Source organism: Dryobates pubescens, chromosome 1 (genome assembly GCF_014839835.1).
Source record: "Dryobates pubescens isolate bDryPub1 chromosome 1, bDryPub1.pri, whole genome shotgun sequence".
Classification (NCBI taxonomy): domain Eukaryota; kingdom Metazoa; phylum Chordata; class Aves; order Piciformes; family Picidae; genus Dryobates; species Dryobates pubescens.
Window position 1 is genome coordinate 8,356,506 of NC_071612.1, and position 27,526 is coordinate 8,384,031.

Below are 27,526 nucleotides of genomic sequence, written 5' to 3' on the forward strand. Positions count from 1 at the left end.
CTGAAGCATGAGTCAGACAAGTCCACAGAGTAGTATCATGACAAACTCTCCAGCAGAATAATGGGTTGGGATTTTACAGTGTAAGCCCAAGGAGTTCTGCTTGCAGAAGCCCAGTGTAACAAGCATGAAGCATCTGTTCAGACATGGATTTAAGCTATTTAAAAGTCCAAAATTTGTGTGTTGCAAAATGTGGCTTTGCAGTTCAGCAGGCAAGTTGGACACTCGAAAGAGAGTTGCACCTCAGCACTGATTAGGCCACGCCTTGAGTACTGTGTCCAGTTCTGGGCTCCTCAATTTAAGAAGGACATTGAGGTGCTAGAACGTGTCCAGAGAAGGGCAATGAGGCTGGGGAGAGGTCTTGAGCACAAGCCCTGTGAGGAGAAGCTGAGGGAGCTGGGATTGTTTAGCCTGGAGAAGAGGAGGCTCAGGGGAGACCTTATTGCTGTCTACAACTACCTGAAAGGAGGTTGTAGGCAGGTGGGGGTTGGTCTCTTCTCCCAGGCAACCAGCACCAGAACAAGAGGACACAGTCTCAAGCTGCACCAGGGGAAGTTTAGGCTCGAGGTGAGGAGAAAGTTCTTCACAGAAAGAGTAATTTGCCATTGGAAGGTGCTGCCCAGGGAGGTGGTGGAGTCACCGTCCCTGGAGGTGTTCAAGATTGGATTGGATGTGGCACTTGAAGCCATGGTGTAGTTAATCACGAGGTGTTGGGTATTTGGTAATAGGTTGGACTTGATGACCTCTGAGGTCTTTTCCAACCTTGTTGATTCTATGATAAACAATTGTCTGATGCAACAAAGATGTGATTTAGTATTTACTGTGTGTAGACTTTGGGCTGATGGCTTCAATTTTTTAACTATCCCTTTTCTAAGAACTGAACTCCTAAATGGACAAAACTCTTTATAAACAGAAGCCAGGTTTTCTGCTGTGCACTCTTGTCTCCTCTCAACCAGTGCAGTATAGGTTGGCAGACTTTTGTATTCAAAGTAGTATCAAAAGTCTGACAGCAGTCAAAGTTTGGGGCCTTTTTTTCATGGTACTTAGCTTTTTGGCTATTTTCACTGATTAATGCCTGTCATTTTGTATCTTTTGTGCTGTGCATATCTGGATGCATGTATATGTTGAGAAGGGGAACATGCTGACCCTGGCAAGATGATCAGGGGTGGAGAGTGCAGCAGCATAGGTGGTCTGCTGAAATAATCATGGGGATATTTGGAAATATTAATAAATTAATCTAGGTGAGGTCAGGACTGCAGTACAGATGCTGCAGGATTTTTGCCAAATCCTTATGCAGAAGCATGGCTTAGCAGTTGTTGGAAGATGGTCGTGAGGGTGAGATTGCTGCCATTAAGAGCTAGTGTAGAAGGAACGCGGAGCAGATAGAGACTCAAATTAGAGCTGCAGCTCTAATTGGTTGCAAACAAAGATGAATGAAGGCATGAATCCACAAATGCTGCCAACAAATGCATCATCCAATTAAAGGCTGAAAGAGCTAATTAAGAACTGTCAAACACCTAACCAGCCACCCATGCTGATCTTCTCTTGCATGCTTCATGTTAACTGCATGTGTTGCCTCTTCATCATCTGCCCCTCCTAGATCGCTTTGTGATACCTGCTCAATCCAGGGCCTAGGGGACGTGCTACTCTGCAGTGAAAAGTAGAAACATGGTGATTGTCATCTCTTTTCTTTCAATCCTAGGGCTGATTGATGCTCAGCTCATTTGAAAATATTCGTAGCTCAAAGTGTCTATAGAGGAAAGATACATTGGGTTAAAAGAGTGTAAGTGAGAAATAATGTAAAAGTCTTTCCTGATGGATTTCCTGGCTTGCAAGATATGCTGCCAGAGTCACTTCTGGAAATGTCTGAGATAGTTCAAGGTAAGTTTATTCCAAAGTAAGGCTCTGTACAGGGTTTGTCAGGAATAACCATTTCTGAATAGCTCCATATGTGGACGAGCCCATAATTCTTTAAGTGAAAAGGCTGTAGAAAAGAGTAAGGGATCAATTAAAGGGAAGTTCTTGATAAAATACAATGTAGTTGAAATTTCCATGTTCTGGGCCAATGCAACCCCAAGAGACTGAGCAAATTGTAAAATACTAGTCATCTTTCAACAGGAGACTTAATGTGTTTTCAGAAAATACTGCCTGTGTTCTCTTGCCTGGAATCTCATTAACATTTGTCCTCCTGTAACACAGCCCGACCCCACTTGGCTCCTTGAAAACAGTTTTATGCTGGATGGGACTCACCATGCTACTTTTGCTGTAAGAACAGTTTGGCTGGTGGATGTGATTCATTTCTTAAGCCTTTTAAAATAAGTTTAACAGACTCTCAGTGGTGGAAGAGTTGCTGGGATAGATTGGATCACGCAGATTATTCTGAAAGTTGAAATAAAAATCTACTCTTTTTCAGCTTTAAGGCTTTTTTGTGTTTAAATGTGGTAGAAAATTATAATTCCAGCATCAGCCAGGTTAAGGAAGGTGCTTTTTAATAAAGCTATTCACCTGTTTGATTTTTGCCACTTAAATGTAACCCAACTGCTTGTGATTGTACTGAGCAAATTCACAATCTGAGAGACCCTTATTTTTCTTGCTGGAGTGTAAAAGATGTGCATAATAGCAGGCTGCTTTTGGTAAGTTTTAGGTTTACTTTTAAAAAGGAAGCAAAACTCTGATTAAACTTTGACAAATCAGTTTAATTATGCAAAGCAGACACACAACTTTCAAAACATCTGCAGTGAGAAGTATTTCCATTACATGGTGTTTAGTGTCAGCCTTGTCTGTTTGACAGGCTTTCCCATTCTCTGCCCATTAACTGGTTATAATTGTGGTTACAGTTTCTCCCCATGGTGAAGAAAACAATTTTCCACTGCTTGAAGGCAAGAGTTTTCCAAGGTGTATACATAGAATACATAGAATAAACCAGGTTGGAAGAGACCTTCAAGATCATCGTGTCCAACCCATCAACCAATCCAACACCGCCCAAACAACTAACCCACAGCACCAAGCACCCCGTCAAGTCTCCTCCTAAAAACCTCCAGTGATGGCGACTCCACCACCTCCCCAGGCAGCCCATTCCAATGTGCAATCACTCTTTCTGTATAGAACTTTTTTCTAACATCCAGCCTGAACCTCCCCTGGCGCAGCCTGAGACTGTGTCCTCTTGTTCTGGTACTGCTTGCCTGGGAGAAGAGACCAACATCCGTCTGTCTACAACCTCCCTTCAGGTAGTTGTAGAGAGTAATAAGGTCACCCCTCAGTCTCCTCTTCTCCAGGCTAAGCAACCCCAGCTCCCTCAGCCTCTCCTCGTAGGGCTTATGTTCCAAACCCCTCACCAACTTTGTTGCTCTTCTCTGGACTCGTTCCAGCAAGTCAACATCCTTCCTAAACTGAGGGGCCCAGAACTGGACACAGTACTCGAGGTGTGGCCTAACCAGTGCAGTGTACAGGGGCAGAATGACCTCCCTGCTCCTGCTGGCCACACTGTTCCTGATGCAGGCCAGGATGCCATTGGCCCTCTTAGCTGCCTGGGCACACTGCAGGCTCATGTTCAGTCTACTGTCGACCAGCACCCCCAGGTCCCTCTCAGCCTGACTGCTCTCCAGCCACTGTGACCCCAGCCTGTAGCTCTGTATGGGGTTGCTGTGGCCAATGTGCAGAACCCGGTATCTGACACGGCAGAAGGAGAGGCAGGCAGGGAACCCAAATCAGGAGTTGTAAGGCATACAGCTGGGCAACTGAACAGCCATAGGTGGGGAAGGAAATGTGAGAGAGGTGCAGAAGACCAGGCTGAGAGGGCTACTGAAGTGATGGGCAAGGAGCCAGCTGAGGACTTGAGGCAGCTGGGGTGAAAAGGCTTAGCCAGCATGTCCACTGCAAAGGAAGAAGTGTGTGATGGTGCAGGTGGTGCACTAGAGCAAGAAGGGAGCTCTGGAAAACAGTAAGAGCTGACTTAGGTTTGACAATGACTGGATGAAATAACACCTGCAAAACAGCTCTCCAGGCTCCAGGTGAAGTTGTCAGAGGTGGAAACATGGAGGAAGTTGAAAATGTGCATGTAGAAGCTGTGGTTTTCCAAATGTTTGTGACATTTGGTTGCTGTGAATGTTCTCATCTCGACAACAGTATGTTTTTAAGCTCCGGGAAGTGCTGAGATCTGAGGCATCTTGCTGGGTGAGATTACTCTTTGAAGAAATGTTTCCTGCCAGCATACAGGGGAGCTGCAGTTAAATTAATGAAGGCCCTATTGTGTCAGTCAGAGGAAAAGAAGGGACAAAGTGCTTGGCATTGTCTAAACTTTCCCATCCAAAGCCCATTAGTCAAAACTTGTTCTCTCCATGGGGCTTAAATTAGGCGTGGAGTCACCTGTGCATGACCCCAGCAGCTTTGCACAGGACTGGATTTAACTATGCTGGAAGGGCACATCCATGCTGTGCATGAGTGTGAGAGGGGAAAAGAGAACTAGCATGTACTCAGGTTTTATTTTGAAGATGAACACTTTCTCTTTGGGGTTGGCACTTAAAGCAGAAACTAATAGTGGACAGTACATACACTGGACCGTTTCTGTCATCTCTGGAGACAATTTCATCGTTAAAATAGGTGTTAAGGCTTCAGTTCTCCATTTCAGTTGTGCTATAGCAGGTAGCACAGCCTGCTGACAAAGACAAGGACTTGTTCACAACTTGAGTTGTGACCCACAGCAAATTACAGACTGTGGAAAATTAATTTTGCTCTATCTTGGTCAAAAGGGCAGCAGTTATTTAGATGAAGGTTTATTGGTGCTTGAACTGTTATGGGTCAATAATTGCAGCAGTTCAGTCTTCTTTGCTGAAAAAAGATGTGAAACCAAATGACAAGTGTGTATTGCATGTTTCTGTTAATTTTCCTGATTGTGGAAAGAGTGAGGCAGTTCATCTTCCACCTACAAATAAAACTTATGCTCACCACCTCCCCTGCTAGCTAACATTCCCAACTTAAGACTTTTGATCAGAGATTAGAAAATCATTTGGAGGATGAAGTACTTTCCTAATCTCATACCATCACATCAAAAAAGCTCATTTTTTTTTCTCTCTCCTGTTGGAAGGGAGAATCCCAGTGAGATCTGGAAACTTAAAGTTTGAAGAGGCATAGAAAGCTGCAGTGCTGAAGGTCAAAGTTTGTTGAGAGCCTCTGACCTGAACTGAGAGGGAAATTCCCCTTTCTTCTTCAGAATCCAAAGGATATCAGTGCCATTTAAGAGCTCTTATTTTTAGACTTGCCTAATATTTTAATAATTTGGTTATCTAAGGAATGAAAAAAGGACATTTTTCATGTTTCAGATTGAAAATAATAACTTTCTGCTTAGAAGGGCACATCTGACATCTAAATGGAGGTGCTCAGATTGTCATGGGTTTTAACCTGTTTGGGGAATCAATATTTCAAAAAACAAAATCCCACAGACAACAACCAACCAAACTAAAATCAAACAAATGAAAAATGCAAACAAAACCCAACCAACAAACAACCCAACCAAACCAACCAACCAAAAACCAAACAACCAAACAAACTCCCCAAACCCAAAACCACAATCAAACAAAACCAACAAAACCAAAACCAACAGCCAAGCCAAAATACAACAACAAACCAAACCTGAGCTATAAGCCAGCTTTTGTCTCCAGGAGTATGGCCAGAGCTAATGCAGAATCCACTTGAAAAAAACCACTCAACAACCAGGCACCCCAAAACTTCAAAACCACCTTTATTGTTTCTTCTCTTTGAACAGAGCTTGCTCCATTTTTCTTGCTCTTTATACATTACATTGGAGCAAGGCCTTCTGACCTTCAAGAATAGGGTAAGAGGTTAGGATTTTGGTACCAGATTGACTGCAAAGGACACATATGTCCTTTGATAAATCATAGCCTCTTTATGGTCATCTTTGTGCAGCAGCTTTTCCTCCCAAATGGGTCAGTGATTATCTTGCACAGGTATTGTGAGGTTTAGTTTAAAGTCTCTCTGCATACAAAGCTGTATAATGTAAAAAATTAGATTCTTAGTTAAGAATAACCTTATGCAAATGGCATTTAAGAGTAACTCTCCCCAGGTATGTTCCTTTAGTTCTGTGTTAAGTATTCAATTATATTTATATGGTGAACACCAATTAAGGCATCCCAGCCTACACAGACAATTAAAGTTATCAAGATGAACCTCCTACTTGGGAAATTTACAATTAAAATCCTTTAGAAAGGGTTTAAAGCTGCAACACAGCTAGTGGTGTTTTTTTTTTTAATGTTTCTGCACCCAGTTTTCAAAGTAGGCTTAGCTGTGCAAACCAGAGCTTTGCTTGAAGTCAGTGAGTGCAGGTTCTTAAATCACCAGCCACTTACACATTCCAGAGCAGTTCTCTGTCCTCTTCTGCTTTGTAGCAGAGTGATTGGCTAATTACTAAGTGGAAAAAATGTGATCTTGATGCTCACTCAAGCCCAGGTTAGTGCAGAGAATAGATCTACTTACTAGCCAGGAGCACATCAGGTGCCAGCATCTTAACGAGAATGGCTTCTTTGTCTTTGCTCATCAGTAGCCTGGTTTAAGAGCATGGGTACTACCTACATCTACCTGAAGGGAGGTTGTAGCCAGGTGGGGTTGGTCTCTTCTCCCAGGCAACCAGCACCAGAACAAGAGGACACTGTCTCAAGCTGCACCAGGGGAGGATTAGGCTGGATGTTAGGAAGAGGTTCTTCACAGAAAGAGTGACTGGCCATTGGAGTGTGCTGCCCAGGGAGGTGGTGGAGTCACCATCACTGGAGGTGTTTAGGAAGAGACCAAGAGGGTGCTTGGTGCCATGGTTTAGTTGATTAGATAGTGTTGGATGATAGGTTGGACTTGATGGTCTCAAAGGTCTCTTCCAACCTGGTTAATTCTAGTCTAGTCTAGTCTGTTGTTAAAGAGAAGTGCTCAAACTGTGTGGTTGTGGAAGCTCTTAAGAGTGTGGGGCACCTATGCAAGGTGCATGCTGGGCTTCACAAGAAAATGCTTTCTCAGGCTGTACCATAGAGGTACAAAGCTGCTAATAGTGTTGTTCCAGCTGTGTCCCTGGGTCTGAGAAAAGACTGCCATCTATCAACCCAATTTAAATACCCAGCCCTTAATAGCAGCTGTGGCACCTGCTCTGTCCTCTTTCACGTGTTTCTGGATACATCTCCTGCACAGATCATCTCTGCAAGCTATAGGATAGGTGCCTAAAACAAATGCACATGCTATCTTTGATTCTGTACTAAATCCTGCAAAATCAGTCATGTAGAAAATGGTTAGCCTGGAGCACAAAGTATGGAAGCAAAAAGCTGTTCATCTAAATGGGATATGTTAATATTTGAATAATAATATAGCTCTGAAGATCAGGACTTAGGCTCTTTTCTGAAGATGTTGTCATTGTCTTATGCTTGGCTTTGCTTAAAGAAAAGACCAGAGTGGGTAGAGGAGGAAGGACCTGCTGGTGAACTGGAACTGGTGCCATGGTGGTTTGAACACAACCACCAGAAATTGTGGCTTACTCCAGAAATTGTAATGGGTTCCTTGTAGTCCAACCAGCTACTTCAGATTAGGTGCCACATTAACCACAAAATCATTAAAAAACTAAAAATATGCTTTTGGTTTTCTTTGGGCAATTTCTTCAGCCATTTTTGAGATAGGCTGTTTGATTCCCTGAACAAGCAGTGAGCTGTGCATGTCTTGCAGCTTTCAAAGTTCCCTGGCTGTTGACTCATGAAGGCCTGGATGACCTGCTTGCACCAACCCCTCTGATATGCAGGGCTGTGTCCCTTCTTTGTACTTTTTATGTCTTGTGTTGTTATGTGGAGAAAAATGCTCAGCAGCCTTGTGCTGATGAATTAGAGGAGTACTGCCTAATTCTAAGCAGCTCCATCTTTAAGCAGGACTGGCCCCTGTGCATAAGTTAGTGCTTCAAAGTAAGGTGTGTCCAATTAACTTGGATGAGCCCATGCTAAAGGAACAGGTTTCAGATGTATTGACGCAAACTGTTTACACTGGTATCACCTGGGTTTGCTGCAGCCCATTAGCAGTTTGGAATCGGCCAGAGCAGCTGTCCCAAGTTGGCCACAGGTGTATCCCAGACCATGAACGTGATGCCCAGTATAAAGGGGGCAGTTTGCTGAGGCTGGGGGTCTCCTGCTCAGCTTCTTGATGACCCTGCTCCTCTTCCATCTCCTGAGGACTGCTTTCCTGTTTAGTGTGACCACTGTACGTGCACTGGGCTGAGTATAACTTTGTATACTTTATGTTGGTGTTGGTGTTAGTCTTGCTGTTCCATTGAAAACATTTGAACCTGTGGCTCTCTCCTTTTCCTGATTTCCCTTTATCTACTGGGGAGGGGTCATTGGGTGAGAGAGCAGCTGCTCTGTTTTACTCCCAGATATGGGCTAACCATGGATAAGTGTATATAAAGGGGCTTTGTGCTGACTTAAGTCACTTTGGAGACTTCAGTTGCTCTGGTCATTCTTCACGGTCAGTTGAGAGACGTCTGGTTCTGACATGAATCCGACCAGGAGATGGCAGCATTGATGCATGCAGGGAGCATCCAAAAGTTAAAATACTTTGAGCTGACAGAGATAAAAAATTACCTTTGTTTAATTGGAAAACATAGTCTCTTAGCAATACATGAATAAATGTGAAGAAAATAGCCCTCTTTTTAGCTTTTTTTTTCCTAACTGGCTAATGCAAATCACTAAATTAAAAATGCACTTAGGTTTGCATCTAAATATTGGACTCAGCCTTTGATCTGGTAATGATTTAAGACAAGGAGTTTGAAACTCAGTACTCTTTTGTTCAGAAGTGCTTATAATATTAAAAGGCCAGAAGGGCAGTAGATGCTAGAATTGTCATTTCTGCACACCTGGTCTGGAAACTAACGACAGCTTTGCTTGGGGCTGTGAAATTTGGTTTGTTAAAGTTTAAATCTGAAAATCCTTGAGCCTTTTGTCTCAGTGCTGTAGTCTTTTTGCTCTTCTAGTATGTATACCTGTGCATTGACATGGGGGAGAGAGTCTGAAAGCTGGAGAATTGTATTACCTGGCATGGCAAATAAGGAAGGAGCTTATAGGGCAGCATCCATTTTCCCCTTGAACTTGATTTGTAGGATCTTGATTGTATCTTTCTGCTTCCAGCAAAGATGGGGATAACTCTTGTCTCCAGAGCTTGCTTGGAAAAATTAGTGTGGCCCCTGTCAACAGGGTGCTATTGTCTGATGCCTTAATGTCAGCTGAGATAGCTGAGGGCCCACTTCTCTACCCTCTCCATGGCTGGCTGTGCAGATGTTCAGCAGAGAGCTCATTTGTCACAGGGTCACCCCCAGAATTGGTAGGATGCACCAGAATGGCCTCAGTCTAGCGGGCTGCATTGTGCTCTTATGTGGCAAGCAACTGGCCATGTGTATGTGAATAGCCAAGAGATTAAAAAGCAATTTCTTTCTGGAATCTTGGTGGTTAGGGAGGTGAACAGACCCCCACTGAGCAAGGTCAAGTTATTGACTGTCTTCCATGTCTATTTATCTAGTAGTGAATGCAGGTAAAAAAGCTTCTCGGTGGCCAGTTACTGTGCTGCAGATGTGCAATTATCTTTCACCTTTGCTTGTGCAATTTGCTTAGAGCAAATTTTCAGCTGTCTGAAAATTTAAGTCTGAATTCTCTCGGGGCAGCATTTACTGTGCTGCTGCTTGAACATATTTAGTTAAAAAAGTGAACTGTGGAGATGGGAGCTGTATTCTTTTAACTTTGGAAGACGCTGCAGTGATTGAATACATAGAATACATAGAATAAACCAGGCTGGAAGAGACCCTCAAGATCACCGCGTCCAACCCATCAACCAATCCAACTCCGCCCAAGCAACTAACCCACAGCACCAAGCACCCCGTCAAGTCTTCTCCTAAAAACCTCCAGTGATGGTGACTCCACCACCTCCCCAGGCAGCCCATTCCAATGTGCAATCACTCTTTCTGTATAGAACTTTTTTCTAACATCCAGCCTGTATCTCCCCTGGCGCAGCCTGAGACTGTGTCCTCTTGTTCTGGTACTGCTTGCCTGGGAGAAGAGACCAACATCCGTCTGTCTACAACCTCCCTTCAGGTAGTTGTAGAGAGTAATAAGGTCACCCCTCAGTCTCCTCTTCTCCAGGCTAAGCAACCCCAGCTCCCTCAGCCTCTCCTCGTAGGGCTTATGTTCCAAACCCCTCACCAACTTTGTTGCTCTTCTCTGGACTCGTTCCAGCAAGTCAACATCCTTCCTAAACTGAGGGGCCCAGAACTGGACACAGTACTCGAGGTGCGGCCTAACCAGTGCAGTGTACAGGGGCAGAATGACCTCCCTGCTCCTGCTGGCCACACTGTTCCTGATGCAGGCCAGGATGCCATTGGCCCTCTTAGCTGCCTGGGCACATTGCAGGCTCATGTTCAGTCTACCGTCGACCAGCACCCCCAGGTCCCTCTCAGCCTGACTGCTTTCCAGCCACTCTGACCCCAGCCTGTAGCTCTGCATGGGGTTGCTGTGGCCAATGTGCAGAACCCGGCACTTGGATGTGTTAAATCTCATGCCATTGGACTCTGCCCATCTGCCCAGCCTGTCGAGGTCCCTCTGCAGAGCCTCTCTACCCTCCAGCAGATCAACTCCTGCCCCCAGCTTGGTGTCGTCAGCAAATTTACTGATGATGGACTCGATGCCCTCGTCCAGATCATCAATAAAGATGTTAAAGAGCATGGGGCCCAGCACTGATCCCTGGGGCACACCACTGGTGACTGGCTGCCAGCTGGATGTGGCACCATTCACTACCACTCTCTGGGCTCGGCCCTCCAGCCAGTTCCTAACCCATCTCAGTGTGCTCCCATCCAAGCCATGGGCTGACAGCTTGGCCAGGAGTTTGCTATGGGGAACGGTGTCAAAGGCCTTGCTGAGGTCCAGGTAGACTACATCCACAGGCCTCCCCACATCCACCAGGCGGGTCACCTGATCATAGAAGGAGATCAGGTTGGTCAGGCAGGACCTGCCCTTCCTAAACCCATGCTGGCTGGGCCTGATCCCTTGGCCATCCTCTAAGTGTTGCGTGATTGCACTCAGGATGACCTGCTCCATAATCTTTCCTGGCACTGAGGTCAGGCTGACAGGCCTGTAATTCCCTGGCTCATCCAACCGGCCCTTCTTGTGGATGGGCACCACATTGGCCAGCTTCCAGTCATCTGGGATCTCTCCAGTGAGCCAGGACTGATGAAAAATAATGGAGAGTGGCTTGGCCAGCTCATCTGCCAGCTCTCTCAGCACCTTAGGATGGATCCCATCTGGTCCCATGGACTTGTGGGGGTCCAAGCTGCTGAGGAGAGCTCCTATCACTTGCTCATGGAACACAGGGAAACCATGCAGCTCCCTGGCTCCCTCTGCCAGTTCTGCAGGCCAGCTGTCTGGTAGACGTTCTTTCCAGGTAGTAAAAACTGAGGTAAAGAAGGTGTTAAGTACCTCTGCCTTTTCCTCATCCTGTGTTACAACATTTCCTTCCATGTCAACCAAGGAGTGGAGGTTGTCCCTGCCCTTCCTCTTGCTATTAATATATTTATAGAAGGACTTTTTGTTGTCCTTCACATCAGAGGCCAGTTTAAGTTCCAAATATGCTTTTGCCTCCCTAATTTTCCTCCTACATGCCCTAGCAACCTCTTTAAACATTCCATGGGTTGCCTCACCTTTCTTCCAAAGATTATACACCCTCTTTTTTTCCCTTAGTTCAATTAAAAGTTCATTACACAGCCAGGCTGGCCGTCTGCCCCGGCGGCTCCTCTTCCGGCACATTGGCACAGCCTGCTCCTGAGCCTTCATCAGCTCTTTCTTGAAGCAGGTCCAGCCCTCCTGGACCCCTTTATTTTTAAGGGCTTTCTCCCAAGGAACCCTCTGAATTATTTCCTTGAGCAACCTGAAGTCCGCCCTCCGGAAGTCCAGAGTGGAGGTCTTCTTGCTGGCCCTCTTAGCTTGACTGAATACTGAAAATTCTATTATTTCATGGTCACTGGCCCCTAAACAGCCTCCGACCACCACATCACCCACCAGCCCTTCCCTGTTGGTGAAGAGGAGGTCAAGCATAGCCTTGCCCCTGGTAGGCTCACGCAGCACCTGGGATAAGAAGCTGTCCTCTATGCAGTCTAAGAACCTCCTAGACTGCCTCCTCTCTGCTGTGTTGAGATCCCAGCAGATGTCAGGCAGGTTGAAGTCGCCCATGAGGACAAGGTCAGGAGATCTTGAGACAGCCTTAAGCTGTCTATAGAATGCTTCGAGATTGAGATCTGAGCGTAACAGATTGGAGGGTTTTCTGCACCCATCTGTCCCAAGTTAGTGTTTGTTTGGTTTTGTGTTTGGTTTTGGTGTTTTTTTAAACTCTGGGCTGATAAGGTATGTGTGAAAGTATTCTTCTGTAGTCCCCTTCAGAGACGGATGTCTGACATCAAAAGGCTACTTGGATTGTTATTGCTAGTAAGGTACACATGTAGGAACGAATAAGGCAACGTGCTGTAAGTTCAGGAGCACAGAGAAAATGTCACTGTTCAGTCTGATGTTGGCAGTTGCAGCTTGTGGCTTTTTGAGTCCCAGAAGTGCCCTATGAAGCCAATCTGACGGCGCAGCCCGGGTGACACGAGCCGTTATTTCCTTTCATAACAGCACAATGTAATCACTGTTTTTGTTCTTGTGCAGCCACAGACTCCCTTGTAAGCACAAATTCAAATGGGAGAAACATCAAAGTTAATTTGAAATGAAATGCACCCCAAGTAGTCTGGGGGAAATGGAGACATTACTTTGTAGGCACCCTTCTCCTGCCAAAACTGCAGCCCCCCAGATGTCAGGAAGCCACGCTGCGCTCTTTGTCTGGTCTTGATTGACTAGATTGTTTTCATCCCAGCCTCTTTAAAGCTTTCCTCCTGCCTCCATATTTTTAAGGAATAAAAAAGCTAATATAAGGACATGGAGTGTTATGAAGCATGAAGTTCTATAAATATTTATGCTGAACTATCAAAAAACTTGACAGTTCTTATTTTCTTGACAGATTGGGGTCACTTGTTATTTTTGACCCTGAGAATTGAAGAGCACATGGAGTTAGATCTGTTTGTAATGACTTTTGGATATTGTTGTCTGGTAAACTTGTAGGAATGTAACAGGATAACAGACTTTTTCTGGGTGTCTTTGTGAAAATAGAACTTAAACCTTGTACTGTGTTACCCACAAATGACCACTCAAGTTACTGTCTCTGTACAATCTGGCAGAGCGCTCATGGCCTTTCTTTGGCATGTGCAGGTTTCTGAGTTAGCAGCTTGGTTCAGCACTTCAGATGGACAGTTTTCACCTAGGTTGCTCTAGCTTGAAGTACTCAGTGCTCACCTTTACATGTAGGAACCACAGTTTGTTTCTGAGCCCAGTACTGGATGGGGTCAAGGAAGGCTAAAAATCTGGCAAAGGCTCACAGTGTCTCCAGTGTTTTTCCACAAGTCCCAGCACCGCTTTAAATAGCCCTGGGGCCAGCTGAAGCAAATTATTCTTAAAAGTTGGAGTGCTGATATACAGGCATTTATTTTTATTTTAGAGAGATGAGAGGTTTGTAACTCTCAGGCTTTCAGAATCTTTGTTCCTCAAAATTATGTGCATACAAGTTTGGCTCCTACCTGTAGCTGAAGTGGACAGATCTGGCATTTTCAGAAAAGCTGAAGGTTTGTGGTAGCAGCCACACTATGTGTATTCAGCTGCAAGGGCTTTACTTGCCTAGTAAATTCATTGTGTAGGAAGGGCTCAATCTGATGGTTCACTTTAAATGAAATCCAGCATTCGGTAAACCTTAAATATATTGTGTGCAGCTACAGCTACCCAATGTCTCTTACTGTCAGTCACTAGAGGGCACAAAGGACCTACCTAGGAAAGAAGTTCGTTGTTCTGCAAGTCCTGAATCTCCAGGACTGTGAAAGTGGGGGGAAAGAGTTGCTGTGGCTGCCAAAAGACGGGATGGCTTCAGTGTTTTTATTTAATTAGTGATTTTTTCATCACCTGAAGCTACTTCTAGTTTGGAAGTTAAAAATGTCAAGGGTACTTGCATTTTTCTTTCGGTATAATTTTGTGTGCAGAAAGCATGCAGCTCTTGGAGCAAACACATAAGCTGCTCTTAAACAGCTTTTGAGTTCAGCTCACATAATTACAAACAGTATTTCCTTGTTTCTTAGGCTTTTGTACTGGGAACTATCTCCAAGGGTTTTGCTGTTTGACAGGTGAGGTAGCAAGATGGATTGCTCTTTGAACATATGGTTGTCTTGCAGGTTGCATGCCTCATACGGGTTCCATCTGAGGTTGTCAAGCAAAGGGCCCAGGTGTCTCCTTCCTCGAGCACGCTCCGGATTCTCTCTCACACCTTGTATCATGAGGTGAGTTCAGAACAAAATTTCAAAGCAGTTGCTTCATTCTTCCCACTCACTGCCATGTGTGTCCAGAAGCATTCCTACAACTTTATTCCAGTTGTGTGCTCTCCCAGCACTTTCCCATCCATTCTTCTTTTGTTAAAAGCAGTTGGCATGTTCTGTTTGGGGGAGCCACACCCACGCCTCCCCCATGTGCATGCACTTACATGCACACTCTGGAAAACGTTTTCCTTCTCTCTTTACAGCATGTACCTACAATAGAAAACAAAACAAATCCAACAACAACAAAACCCACAAAACCACCCCACCCCCCCCAAACTAAACAAAAAAGCCCAAACCAAAACTACCACCACCAAAAAAACAACACCAGAAAAAAAAACACCAACAAAAAGAAAAAGGGATTTAGCATTCCTGTTTCCAAAGTTCTGTTTGCATTTGTGCAAGTAGTCCTTGTGTGGAACAAGAGAACATCAAGTTTCTGTAATCTAGGGTTTGCTGAATGGTTTCCAGGTTTTGAAGCAGGCTTTGGAGGGGAGATCTGAAAGGTGCCATTTCAGAGAGGCTCTGTAGGAGCTCTGGAAATTAGTGCTCATCCAGTTGTTGTAACCTTTGAAAAACAAGAGCTTGTTTTGTCATCCGTTCAGTAGTTCTGCTCTTTATTCCTGCAGAAACCTGGTCACCAGTGTTTTTACTGAGTCTCACAAGGCTTTTCAGGTTGCATTCCGTAAGCGGCTCCTAAAAACACTGTGAGGAAAAAATATACACGTTTCTCTGTCTAGAAGCCAGGAAAAGGAAGACATAAATATGATCTTGAAATGATCCACTTGAGTTTTATTTGCTTGTAAATGAAAACTGTTGTGGTAACCCTGCAGAAGCTTGCTGAAACTTCCTTCTGTGACTTAGGCATTCAGTTCTATAAGCTGATGCTCTCAAATGCGTCTGGTTTTCCCCTTCTTTATAGCTGCCCAGAGAGCTGTAAGACTTGCCATACACTGAATAAATTGTCCTATAAGATATTAAACATGGTTTCATAAACACTTTCAAAACAATTCAATTGTTGAATGTTATCAGCTGGTTAAAAATACAAAAGATGTCTTGATAAAAGCTCTGAATCGAGGCTGAGAAGGTGAACATAGGAAGCTGTTATCCTATGAGGTCATTTTGCAGTTTCCAAATATTTATGGCTTAGTGGACACTTGCAGGAAAAAAAGTAGAATTTGATGTAATGTGTTTCTGTGCCTTCATACCCTTTTAATTAAAACTGTAAAGTATTTCCCCCCCCCCCCCCTTTTTTTACTGGTTATTCTGAACAATAGTTAAATGATCTTTGAAATGAACCTAAATCCCTCTGGCACTGTAAATCATGGAAATCTGTAGACAACTTTATAATCAATACAGGCGATTTGCAAGAAGTTCAGGTCTGACACTCAGTAAGGCTGTAATGCTTGCCTCCTAATCACCCATAAATTGTGGTCTTGGGCAAACTAATTCCCTACAGCTGATGCTTTCTTTTGTTTGGTTTACAGGGTATTCAAGGACTTTATCGGGGTTATAAAAGCACAGTATTAAGAGAGGTAAAACATTTGTCTCTTCTGTTCTTTATTAAAAAATTGATTCCTTCATTTTGTTTTCAGACAAGAGCTAGTAGTACAACTGAGATCAATTGTTCTAACCATGAGCTCTAAATCCTAGTGTGTTTTGTTCTAGGTAAATTACTAGCCTGAGGTCTAAGTAGAATACTGCTAAAGTGCACTGAGAAAATCTGTGATACATTCAAAGAGTCATCTACCATCCTGTTTCTTAATTGGTTTGCTGCTAAATAAAAGGATGGAAATGTGTATGTTCAGTAACAATAAAATAAGACTTGAGGAAGTTTCCAGTACTTTGATTGCATCATGTGAAGCATATATGCCAACAGTGGCGAACTGGTGGCTTCAGGCCAAATTTGGCACAGATTTAGACCTCCTTTAAATACATTTGTCATCAGATACCAGGGGATTATCTGTCATCTGTATACAGGGAGGATTGTGCTCTCTCCTTTTTTTTTTTGCATGTGTGCATTTAGTTGTCCAGTCTGTGATGTGGCATTACTTAACTGTAAATCAGAAGTACTTCACTGTTGGGGGAAAAAAAAGGAGGTTAAAATATTTTGGCCTAAACTAAACTCTCTTCATAAATGTGCTGTGAATTACAGGATTAGTGTCATGGAAGTGTTTGATGTGCTGTGTGAACTGAAGGCAAATTACAAAACGTAGAAAAACACACTGATCAACTCCCAGGCTAAAACTGTTTTGGAATCAGATCCCAGGAGGTCATCTTTTGACAAAGCAGAAGTCGCACCCTGAGTACCCAGAGTACAAAGTTGGTGAGGGGTTTGGAACATAAGCCCTACAAGGAGAGGCTGAGGGAGCTGGGGTTGCTTAGCCTGGAGAAGAGGAGACTCAGGGGTGACCTTACTACTCTCTACAACTACCTGAAGGGAGGTTGTAGACAGACGGATGTTGGTCTCTTCTCCCAGGCGGCCAGTACCAGGACAAGAGGACACAGTCTCAGGCTGCACCAGGGGAGGTTCAGGCTAGATGTTAGGAAAAAGTTCTATACAGAAAGAGTGATTGCCCATTGGAATGGGCTGCCTGGGGAGGTGGTGGAGTCACCATCATTGAAGGTTTTCAGGAGAAGACTTGATGGGGTGCTTGGTGCCGTGGGTTAGTTGTTTAGGTGGTGTTGGATTGATTGATGGGTTGGACGTGATGATCTTGAAGGTCTCTTCCAACCTGGTTTATTCTATGTATTCTACCTGTGGTGGGTTAAGGCCTATTCTGGAAAACAGGGTGGAGGGCTTCCGAGTGCTCAGCCCTCCCTGCAGGGCATTTTCCCCCTGGGAAACTGAGTCTGTTCCATTCCCCTCTCCCTGCTCAGCTAGGGTATGAAAGCGTTAACCCACCACAGTACCTCATAGAGATGAGCCTTGATTCCTATGAAAATGTAACCGCTCTTGTCCAGGAAGGGTTCTTTAGGTACTCTGTTCAGTGTGATGTGAGTGGATTTGTCCTCTCCTTATTTAACTCAACTGCGTAAATCAGGTTTGGATCTCTGCCTCTTTTGTTTTTCAAACACAAGATCTGTTGGCTGTGTTACCATTGATAATAAAGCCAGTTGCAGAGGCTTTTTTAAGCCTTTGTTCGGTAGTTCTGCTTTTAAAAGCCTTTCTTCGTTCTGAAAGCTGTTTTTAGAACGGTTATGTTAACCAGCTCTTGTTACAGTTACTGAGTAAAGATGGATATTGCCTAAAATAAGAAATGCCAAATTTAGTGTTCCTTAAAGTGCTGACAAGTGATAACACACTGCAGTCTATTTTAGCAGTTTTGAGTGCTTAAAAAAAAGCAGTTATTTGTGCAGAGATGCCACCTGCTTTTCTGCAACGTAACCCCCCACCACAGCTCCGTCCTGTGCTTATTTTCTGGCTCGCTAAATGCACGTTCGTCGCTGGGATTTCATTTGGAGACGGGCAAGAAAAAAAAAGGCCAACGAATCATTTTGATTTCTCTGAGGGGTTCTGAATAAATGAATAAATTTAGATGCCGTTGCATACAGATTTTGCATACTAACAGGTAGATAAAACACGCAGTTCCTACCGGCTGCTCTTCTCCTTAAAATTTGTTTTGACGTATGTCAGGGTGGTAATTAATTTGCAGACCGTATTCATGGCAGAGCGTGTGACCCTGCTGAGATAACTTTGTTTACTCAAAATGGCAGTGCTTTGTTGGAAATTTAATGGGGGTTCTCTCCATTATGTATATTCATAAAAGATCCTTCAGAACCGATTTCATTTGAAGCATCGCTTTTTGGGGGAAACTGTCCAATGGAATGAGAAAGAAATGATTTCCAAATGGAACGGGCTTTCTCTTCAAAATGAAACAAATCATAGGTGATGTTTAAGAAAAAAATAAATACAAGAAAATCCTTGAATTTAATGTTGTTAAGGCTATTGCATTTTTCTGACACTAAATATTGTAAAGCGATGTTCAAGAGGGGGTTGGACGCGGTGCCATGGTTCAGTCATGAGGTCTGTGGTGATGGGTTGGACTTGATGATCTTTGAGGTCTCTTCCAATCTTGGTGATTCTGTGATGTCCACTTGAGTAAGAGCAGCATACTGAACCTTCAGCTGGAACTGTTGTAAGCCTGACATTTAACCATAGAATAGAACCATAGAATAAACCAGGTTGGAAGAGACCTTCAAGATCATCGCGTCCAACCCATCAACCAATCCAACACCGCCCAAGCAACTAACCCACGGCACCAAGCACCCTGTCAAGTCTTCTCCTAAAAACCTCCAGTGATGGCGACTCCACCTTGCTATTTCCCCTTCTCTTTAAATCTATTTCTTCCTTTAGGGAAAGTCTTTATTTTCAGATAAAAATCTAGCTTAATTCATTATGGGGCACATCCAGGTAGCTGCATAGCTTACACAGGCTGATATTTAATTCCAGCTGACTTTTTCATACTTAAGGAGTTTGTTTATGTGCTTTGGTTCTTCACTTGCACAAACCCCTTTGTTTAGTCAAAGTGGAGTGAGAGTTTTGGAAAGAGGGGCCTCAGCACGTGATTTTTTTCACCAAAAAAGAAACCTGGAAGAGGCTGTGAATATTGATGCTTTTCAGATGATGATATTCTTGCACTAGTAACATTGTTCAGCCAGAGTTTAGGAAAGTTTAATTGTTGCAATGGGATAAAATTTTGCCTATAATTTTGATATAATTTTGGGGGGGTTTATCTTTTTATTTTAAATTTGCTTATTCTGTGATATTACATAAAGCATATTTCAGTGCCTGGACAGAGATCTGCTTGCTTGGACTTGAGTGAAAATGATTGTTTTTAAAGGGAGTGCAATGTTAGAACCTCATCTTTTTTAACTGTAGTGTAGTAAAGATCTTCAAGACAGCCTTATTCTACACCATGTGATTTTCATTAACCGCTATGCTGCTGCTTTCTGGTGCAAGTATTTGTTTTGTCCATCATTTTTGATTCTTGCTCTTTCACTGTCCTCTTTATCTTCTCATCAGAACACTTTCTGTACAGATGAATATTAGAAGAGAAAGGAGATGGCTAAATATATAATACTTTCTAAATAACTTTGAGTGAGCCTCAAGGCTTGGAAGGTTTGTCTGGGACTCACTCACCCCCTTTTTGGTGCCTTTTCTCTCACATCTCCATTACATTTCAGTCTTCACATATTCCTTTGATGTAGTTACACTGAACTAATGCTAAGATTGAAAAGGAAGTGAGGTACAGTGCATCATTCTGTTGGCACTAGTAGCCCAAAAGAGATGCCTGTGCTCCAAGAGGAAAGCTTTTGTGATAATGCACAAAGTGGGAGCATGGTTATTAGGTTGCTGAATGAGACTTTGGATGGCAGAAACTGGAGTCTGTGAAACGATGTGGAATTCCCATGATGTCATTTCCAAAGCAAATCCGAGTGAGAATTGTCCTTTCCTATGGTTGTAGTGTACCAGGGTGCATCAATGTGGAAACTGAATAATGCTACTAAGAGCAGTCAATGAGCAGGTAAATTTATTCATGTTTTCCACAACAGAGGCAGATGAATTTGTAAAATCTCCAACCATCTTATTACCAAGGCAGGAGCAGACTGTAAAATCTCTAGATTTTCTTAATGGGAATGTAGTTCTGCTGCTGAGCTCTTATATAAGCAAATGGAGCCAGGTTTTTAATTCCTGCATAATTCATTTTATTAACTATGACCAAGTAGAACATCTGTTAAAATTCCATAATGTTCAGTTCATGGGAAAAAGAGAGAAGCCCCTGAGTTCCCGTTGGAGCTCTTCCATTTCCATTACTGTTACAGGACTCTAGCAGATGTCTTGAAGGATGTTATGAATGAGAGGACAACACAAAAGAAAAGGAAGTGCCTTGTCTAGTGTCTCTATGTACAGCAGCTCACTGTACAGTGAGTTACTTCACCCTCTGCACGTCTGTGCACAGGTTGCAGCTTTGCACGAGCTGTGCCACGGTTAACTAGAGCGTCCCTTCTGTTGTGAGTTAACCACAGTTTGGAAGAACTGAGTCCTGAGTGGGTGTTCTGTGTGTTTTTAATCTGTCACTTGAAAATTCTGCAGATGCACTGGGTCCTGGCCCAGAAGTAGATTCAAAAGGAGCTAAAATTAATAGTAAACTTGTCCTTAAAAACAAAGGGGATGGAGCATGACTGGCTGTTTGTGATTCATAGATGTCTTGAAAGGAGACTGAGAATTACTTTCAAATGTCAATCTTTGCTGTCCAGGTAGCACCGAGGAAACTTGTCTGTGTTGCCTGGTGGAGGTTTCTGAGGCAATTCAGGCTCTCTGCTGGTGGCCTTCATTCAGGTAGAGATGGCAATGGTGCTTCACAATGCTGTTTCAGAACTCTGAATTTGAAACAAAACTACTGATGAATCTGAGCCTTGTACAACTTGCTGTTGATCTTACTCTCAGTGAGAGCCTAGTCATCACTTTTGAGAGTCCTAGTTTAAATTAGTAGTTATGGGGTTGGTTTGGGGTGGGTGATGTTTCTTTTTGGTTTTGTTTAGGTGTTTTTTTTTTTACCCCTTCAGTGTGTGCAAGTCAGAGCCCTAAGTAGATAAAGGCAGCTACTGCTGTCATGGGAGGGAGAGGGCATTCCATGCTCTATTAATTTTTGGGGAGGAGGAGGACAGATAGTTCAAAGTATGCATTTGCATTAATGAGTGGCAGCAGTTTGACAAACAGGCAACAAATTCAGGCTCCTCCTGATCTCAGAGTCAAGAAGTATTACTGTTTTCTGAGGTGGGATACTGTATGTTGCCTGGTTATAATGCATGTATCAAAACAGATACGGAGGGTGCACAGTGCCCGCTCTGCAGACGAAGAATGACCCAGCCAAAAAAACCCCACAAACAAACAACAACAAAAAGTCCCTCTTAAATGACTGACTACCTGGGGGAAGGAAACTAAGGCAAGGAACAGCAAAATGGGCCATAAAGGCACACCTGCTGCATTTTCCTAAATTTAAAGGGTCAGTGAACAAGGGATGCTGAGAAGGATTTGTATTCACAGTATCACAGTATAACTAAGGTTGGAAGAGACCCCAAGGATCATCAAGTCCAACCTGTCCCAACAGACCTCACGACTAGACCATGGCACCAAGTGCCACGTCCAATCTCCCCTTGAACACCTCCAGGGACGGTGACTCCACCACCTCCCTGGGCAGCCCATTCCAATGACGAATGACTCGCTCAATGAAGAACTTTTTCCTCACCTTGAGTCTAAACCTCCCCTGGCACAGCTTGAGACTGTGTCCCCTTGTTCTGGTGCTGGTTGCCTGGGAGAAGAGACCAACCCCTTCCTGTCTACAACCACCTTTCAGGTAGTTGTAGAGGGCAATGAGGTCACCCCTGAGCCTTCTCTTCTCCAGGCTAAACAATCCCAGCTCCCTCAGCCTCTGCTCATAGGGCTTGTGCTCAAGGCCTCTCCCCAGCCTTGTTGCCCTTCTCTGGACACGCTCAAGTGTCTCAATGTCCTTCCTAAATTGAGGGGCCCAGAACTGGACACAGTACTCAAGGTGTGGCCTAACCAATGCAGAGTACAGGGGCACAATGACCTCCCTGCTCCTGCTGGCCACACTATTCCTAATACAGGCCAGGATGCCATTGGCCCTCTTGGCCACCTGGGCACACTGCTGGCTCATGTTTAGGCGGGTGTCAGTCAGCACCCCCAGGTCCCTCTCTGTTTGGCAGCTCTTCAGCCACTCTGACCCCTAACTGAGATATGTTGACCCTGTTGACTGAGGGAGGAATGGGGATCACTGAGGGCTGAGCTCAATAGGGAACAGTCTGCAAATAGGGAGCCCAGTTTGTTTATCCACTAGAGGTAGTTTTGCATGCTTTTCTTTTGTTAGGACATCTTTATATAAATATCCTGTTCTAGCTGTTAGGGTGGTGTGTTTGTTTTGTTTTGTTTTTTTAAAGTTTATCTCTGTTGCTGTAGGACAGAAAGAATGTTATTAATAAATTCTTTTACTTGCACAATTAAAACTTTTTGATCTTCTATCATCCTCTGTGTAGTACAGAGCAGATGTCGATAGAGACAGGCAAACAGGACGCTATCTTAATGCAGTATTTGGGAAAATAAGCATCCCCCTTGATGAAATATGTGCAGTATCTGTCTTTTGTTACCTTCTGGAAAACTCAGCTGGCTTTATTTTATCTTGCAGTTCTAGGTAGGCTGGGTTTAACCAGGAATACGGCATGCAGGATCTGTAACACTGAGGTTTCAACCTCTACTGACCAACCAGTGTTTCTTTGGCATGGGTGTTTCTATATAGAACTTCACAATAGTTTCATTAAAGGGATAGGAACTGTAAAATGGATTAGCTAGCTTGACCCTAACCTTAGAAAATGGTGCATAACTTAAGTGACATGGTTAATGAGAGGAAAGTTGAAAAATAAGTCTCTACTTCTCCCCCGCCCCGTCCCAAACATTACTCTGTCTTGGAGTAATGTCTCACTGGACTTGCATCCCTGTTAGTATCACTTGTATCCTTCCAGATACCCACATTCAAGGCATACTTTCCTTTTAAAAGATGTGTAAGAGTTAAAGGTAATTCCTGTGAAATAAGAGCAGGAGACAAGTTCACATGCTGGGATAAGGGCTCAGGCACATCCTAGCTTGTGAACTGGAACGCTGATAAATAGACAAAAGGAATAACTGTTCTTTGCTGTTGTAGGTTGTGCTCATTACCTTCTCCCTGCAAACACTGGAATAGTACTTGGAAATGAAAATGGAGATCCCAGTAAGCACTTAAAAATGACTTTTACAGACCACAAAATAACCCTGCTTTTTCTAATTTACCACTTGTGGGAAATGGGTTTTGTGACATGCCTGAATAGCAAATAAGCTGGCCAGGGTGGACAGGGACCTGAAGCAAATTCCATTTTGATGTCTGGGGAGGATGTCTCTCTCTCTCTTTTTTTTTTCTTTTTTTTCCTTCCTTCCTTTTTTTTCTTTTTTTATTTCATGTGTCAAGCATGTGCAATGATCTCAAATTTTCCAGTTGAATGCACTCTTGCAGGCTAGGTGCTGTATCCACGTATACTGGTTAGAAGCAGAGTGCAGCCGTCCTAGCTGCATTGATTCGCAGTTACCAATGGAGCACACAGCTATTGCATCTGTCTGACATCAGTGGGTATCTTCAGATGAAAAGAATTTCATATGTGCAGAGTTTCTGCATTTTGAAAACTACAGACTTGCATCTGGGTTCTTTGAACAGGAAAGAAAACCAAAACCCACTTTGAAAACTATGTGCACTGAAAGCGGCGTATGTGATCTGATAGTGCAGATTCTTTCCAAATGCATCTGTATGCAAGCAGAGTCTTGCAGGAAGAGTATTCTACTGCCTGCTTGGAAGTAGAGATACTATTTCCATACATTCTCTAAGCAGCTTTTTAAAGCATTTCTACAAGTGATGTTTTCTGCAGCATTCGTGGTGTAGGATCGATAGCAACACTTGGGCAAGAGCAAATTAGGAAGAAAGAAATACTTGACTTTGTTCTGGTTTTCTTCATGCTGTGATATTTTTATGTTTTTGTTGCTGGTGGTGTTTTTTTTAGTGTGGGTTTGTTTTGTTATTTTTTATTTATTTTTATTTTAAATAACCTAAGAACCCTATTCTTTGCATCAGTTGCTTTCACTGAATATTAGGAGTTGGAAGGGACTTAGAAAGATCTTTGAGTCAACCTTGCTGCCAGAGCAGGATCATATAGAGTAGGTCACAAAGGAACACATCCAGGCAGATTTTGGATGTCTCCAGAGAAGGAGACTCCACAACCTCTCTGGGCAGCCTTTTCCAGTGCTCTGTCACTCTCACAGTGAAAAAGTTTCTCCTTATGTATATCCGGAACCTCCTGTGCTCCAGCTTGCACTCTTTGCCCCTTGTCCTATCATTGGACATCACTGAGAAGAGCCTGGGTCTGAATTCTCAACACTTGCCCTTCACCTATTTATAAACATTAACGAGGTCACCCCTCAGTCTTCTACATGTTTCACAGTGGTTTGAAGAGCACACTCTACATGCTGTCTCTAGTGGAGAACATGGGTTTCCTCACCTAGATAAAATTATCTGTGACAAAGTATTAGGAAATGGTTGAAAATCTCTAGTAAAGGAGAATGCACAAAAGACCAGCTCAGTCCCTTCTGAGAAGGTAGGACTCTAACAAGAGGGAGGACAGGTCCCAAGAGATATTCCTCACTATAAAAGTAGGAGAAAAGGCTTAAAAAACAACCCAAAAGTAGTAAATAGCAAATAAAAAATTACAAAATGTATTTTAAAAAGAATAAAATAAAAAAGACAAAAGCTCTCTGATAGTGTTATAGGAATAATGTTGAATCTTCAGTCATTGTAGCCTGCTATCAGAACACTGAAGTCAGGGATTAGGCAGTCCTGCCTACTTGTGTAGAATTTGATTTGCTTTAACACTTGTGACTGTTCAAAAGAAAAAATAAAGGGGGGGAAAAAACCCAACAACAAACCCCCCAAACCAAATGAAAATCTCTGGACTTTTTGGCTCAGAGGTGATTTTTAGTTTTAATTTCATAGCTACATTCCACTATGGACAACTGTATTTTTGTTTAAGTATATCTGTAATAGAAATAGAATAAATCAGGTTGGAAGAGACCTTCAAGATTATCATGTCCAACCTATCATCCAACACCACCTAATCAACTAAACCATGTAACCAAGCACCCTATCAAGTCTCCTCCTGAACACCTTCAGTGATGGTGACTCCACCACCTCCTCGGGCAGCCCATTCCAATGGGCAGTCACTCTCTCTGTGTAGAACTTCCTCCTAACCTCCAGCCTAAACCTCCCCTGGTGCAGCCTGAGACTGTGTCCTCTTGTTCTGGTACTGGTTGCCTGGGAGAAGACACCAACCTCTGCCTGGCTACAACCTCCCTTCAGATAGTTGTAGAGAGTGGGAGACAAGATTTCCTGTCTTACTGCGTTGTGGACTAATCCTGCTGGTAGCTGAAGGGTTGCTGGGTTTTAGCTGGTAGAGACTGCATCTGATTCATGGGTGAAGCAATTTCTTTCTGTGCTGAAGTGGGTAGTTATCTAACCCCAAAAAGTTACCTGCAGGTAGTGTATTTGTTTATATGAAATGTGCACAAGAGACCTATGGTTGTACACGCATCTGCAGGGTATTGTTCTTAGCACCTTGTCAAGGATCTTAGGCTCTCTGAAGCAACTTGTCCTGTAAATGTGTGTGATTGCTAAATTGCTTGTTGTTCCAGACCAATTTGCTGAAAGTACAGAAATGTCTTTGAAGGATGAAATTCTTGCCTCAAGTAGACGAAAATGTGATTTTTACAGTGAAAGTCTTCCACCAGCAGAATCATGCTGCTGTCAGTATTAATAGCAATTATCTGATTTTCATGCTTGGGCTGCTATTGCCTAGTTTTCTTTACATCTGCTAAAAACCAGAAGCACAGTTAAAAGAATCAGCAATCCAAGATCAAAAGCTTTTCCCTGAAATCCTTTGTATGATCTTATTCTGACCAGCAGTTCTCCTTTCACACAAAGACCTGAGTGTCTGCTCTAGTCAAGAGAAGATGCACTTCAGGACCTGAGGGCATGGGTGGGAGCAGGGCTGGCTTGGGATCATGAGCCTGAGCGGTCTGCTTTCTGCTTGCCCTTGAACTTGGCAGTGAGAACCTTTAGCAGTTGTGAGTCTCCAGCTACTAATTGAGTGGTGGCTGTCATCTTGCTTTCTCTTTCTTTTATCAGAAAGATGATGTTTTTAGAAAAGTGATGTTTTCATATTCTGTAGTTTGTTGAAATAGCTCAGGTCCTTGACACACGAGCACTGGTGATGTGCGAGTCCTTTCCATTGTGAGTTTAGCGCTGCTCTAGCTTGAAGTAGCAGGAAGCAGTGAGGTTTGAGCTGGGGATCAAAGGAGGGCCAGACATACACTAGCTTGTTCTGGTACAGAATAAGGAACCTCTGGCATTGGGGTGAGGCAGGCAGCTGGGGGAAACTGCCTCTTAAATCACTGTAAAAATCTGTCATCCATACCCTCAATGTGAAAATTCAGGTCCGAGGGCACACTCAGTTTAGGAAGGATGTTGACTTGCTGGAATGAGTCCAGAGAAGGGCAATGAAGTTGGTGAGGGGTTTGGAGCACAAGTTCTATGAGGAGAGACTGAGGGAGATGGGGTTGCTTAGCCTGGAGAGGAGGAGACTCAGGGGTGACCTTATTGCTCTCTACAAATACCTCAAGGGAGGTTGTAGACAGGCAGAGGTTGGTCTCTTCTCCCAGGCAGCCACTACCAGAACAAGAGGACACAGTCTCGGGCTGCGCCAGGGGAGGTTTAGGTTGGATGTTAGGAAGAAGTTCTATACAGAGAGAGTGATTGCCCATTGGAATGGGCTGCCTGGGGAGGTGGTGGAGTCGTCATCATTGGGGGTGTTCAGGAGGAGACTTGATGGGGTGCTTGGTGCCATGGGTTAGTTGTTTAGGTGGGTTGGATTGGTTGATGGGTTGGACACGATGATCTTGAAGGTCTCTTCCAACTTGGTTTATTATTATTATACTTCAATTTATTATTTTTTTAAAAGACTGTCTCTTTATTGTATTATAAGAAACAGGAACTGATTCCACTGTTTGGATTGTAGGAGAAGTGTCTCCCTTAACAAACACACCACTGAAAGTCATACTTAAGTCCAGCCCTTAAAACTTTCTGAAGCTGGCTAGTTTCAGCAGGCAGAACAGATGAAACAAATTTCTTAGCTTGTTTAAAGGGGAATCTTGGGAGTGTGCTAGCAATCCACTCTTACAGTAAATGGTTTGGCTGGTTAAGGGAAAATAAGTTAATTTTGGGTATGGGAACTCTTGCTTCTATTAAAAAAAAAAATAAATAAAATGAAACATTTGGAACGTGGTGACCTTTGCTTCTGTTGCTTCCTTGCTGTGGGCATGTGGGCTTCAGTGCCGCAAGCTGCCGTACACTAGAGGGCAGACGATGCCTGTGCTTGCTGCGGTGCCAGCCCAGGGAAATGCCTATCACGGGGGATCTAATCTTAGGA

General features: G+C 43.6%; 1 protein-coding gene across 1 annotated transcript in view; it reads left to right on the forward strand.

The window, feature by feature from the left end:
• SLC25A26 (solute carrier family 25 member 26) overlaps nt 1-27,526 on the forward strand; it is a 96,620-nt gene that overhangs the window by 9,341 nt on the left and 59,753 nt on the right. The window contains exons 4-5 of the mRNA XM_054161161.1: nt 14,312-14,416; nt 15,937-15,984. Coding sequence (XP_054017136.1) covers nt 14,312-14,416; nt 15,937-15,984 — 153 coding nt within the window. The remainder of the gene's footprint in view (nt 1-14,311; nt 14,417-15,936; nt 15,985-27,526) is intronic.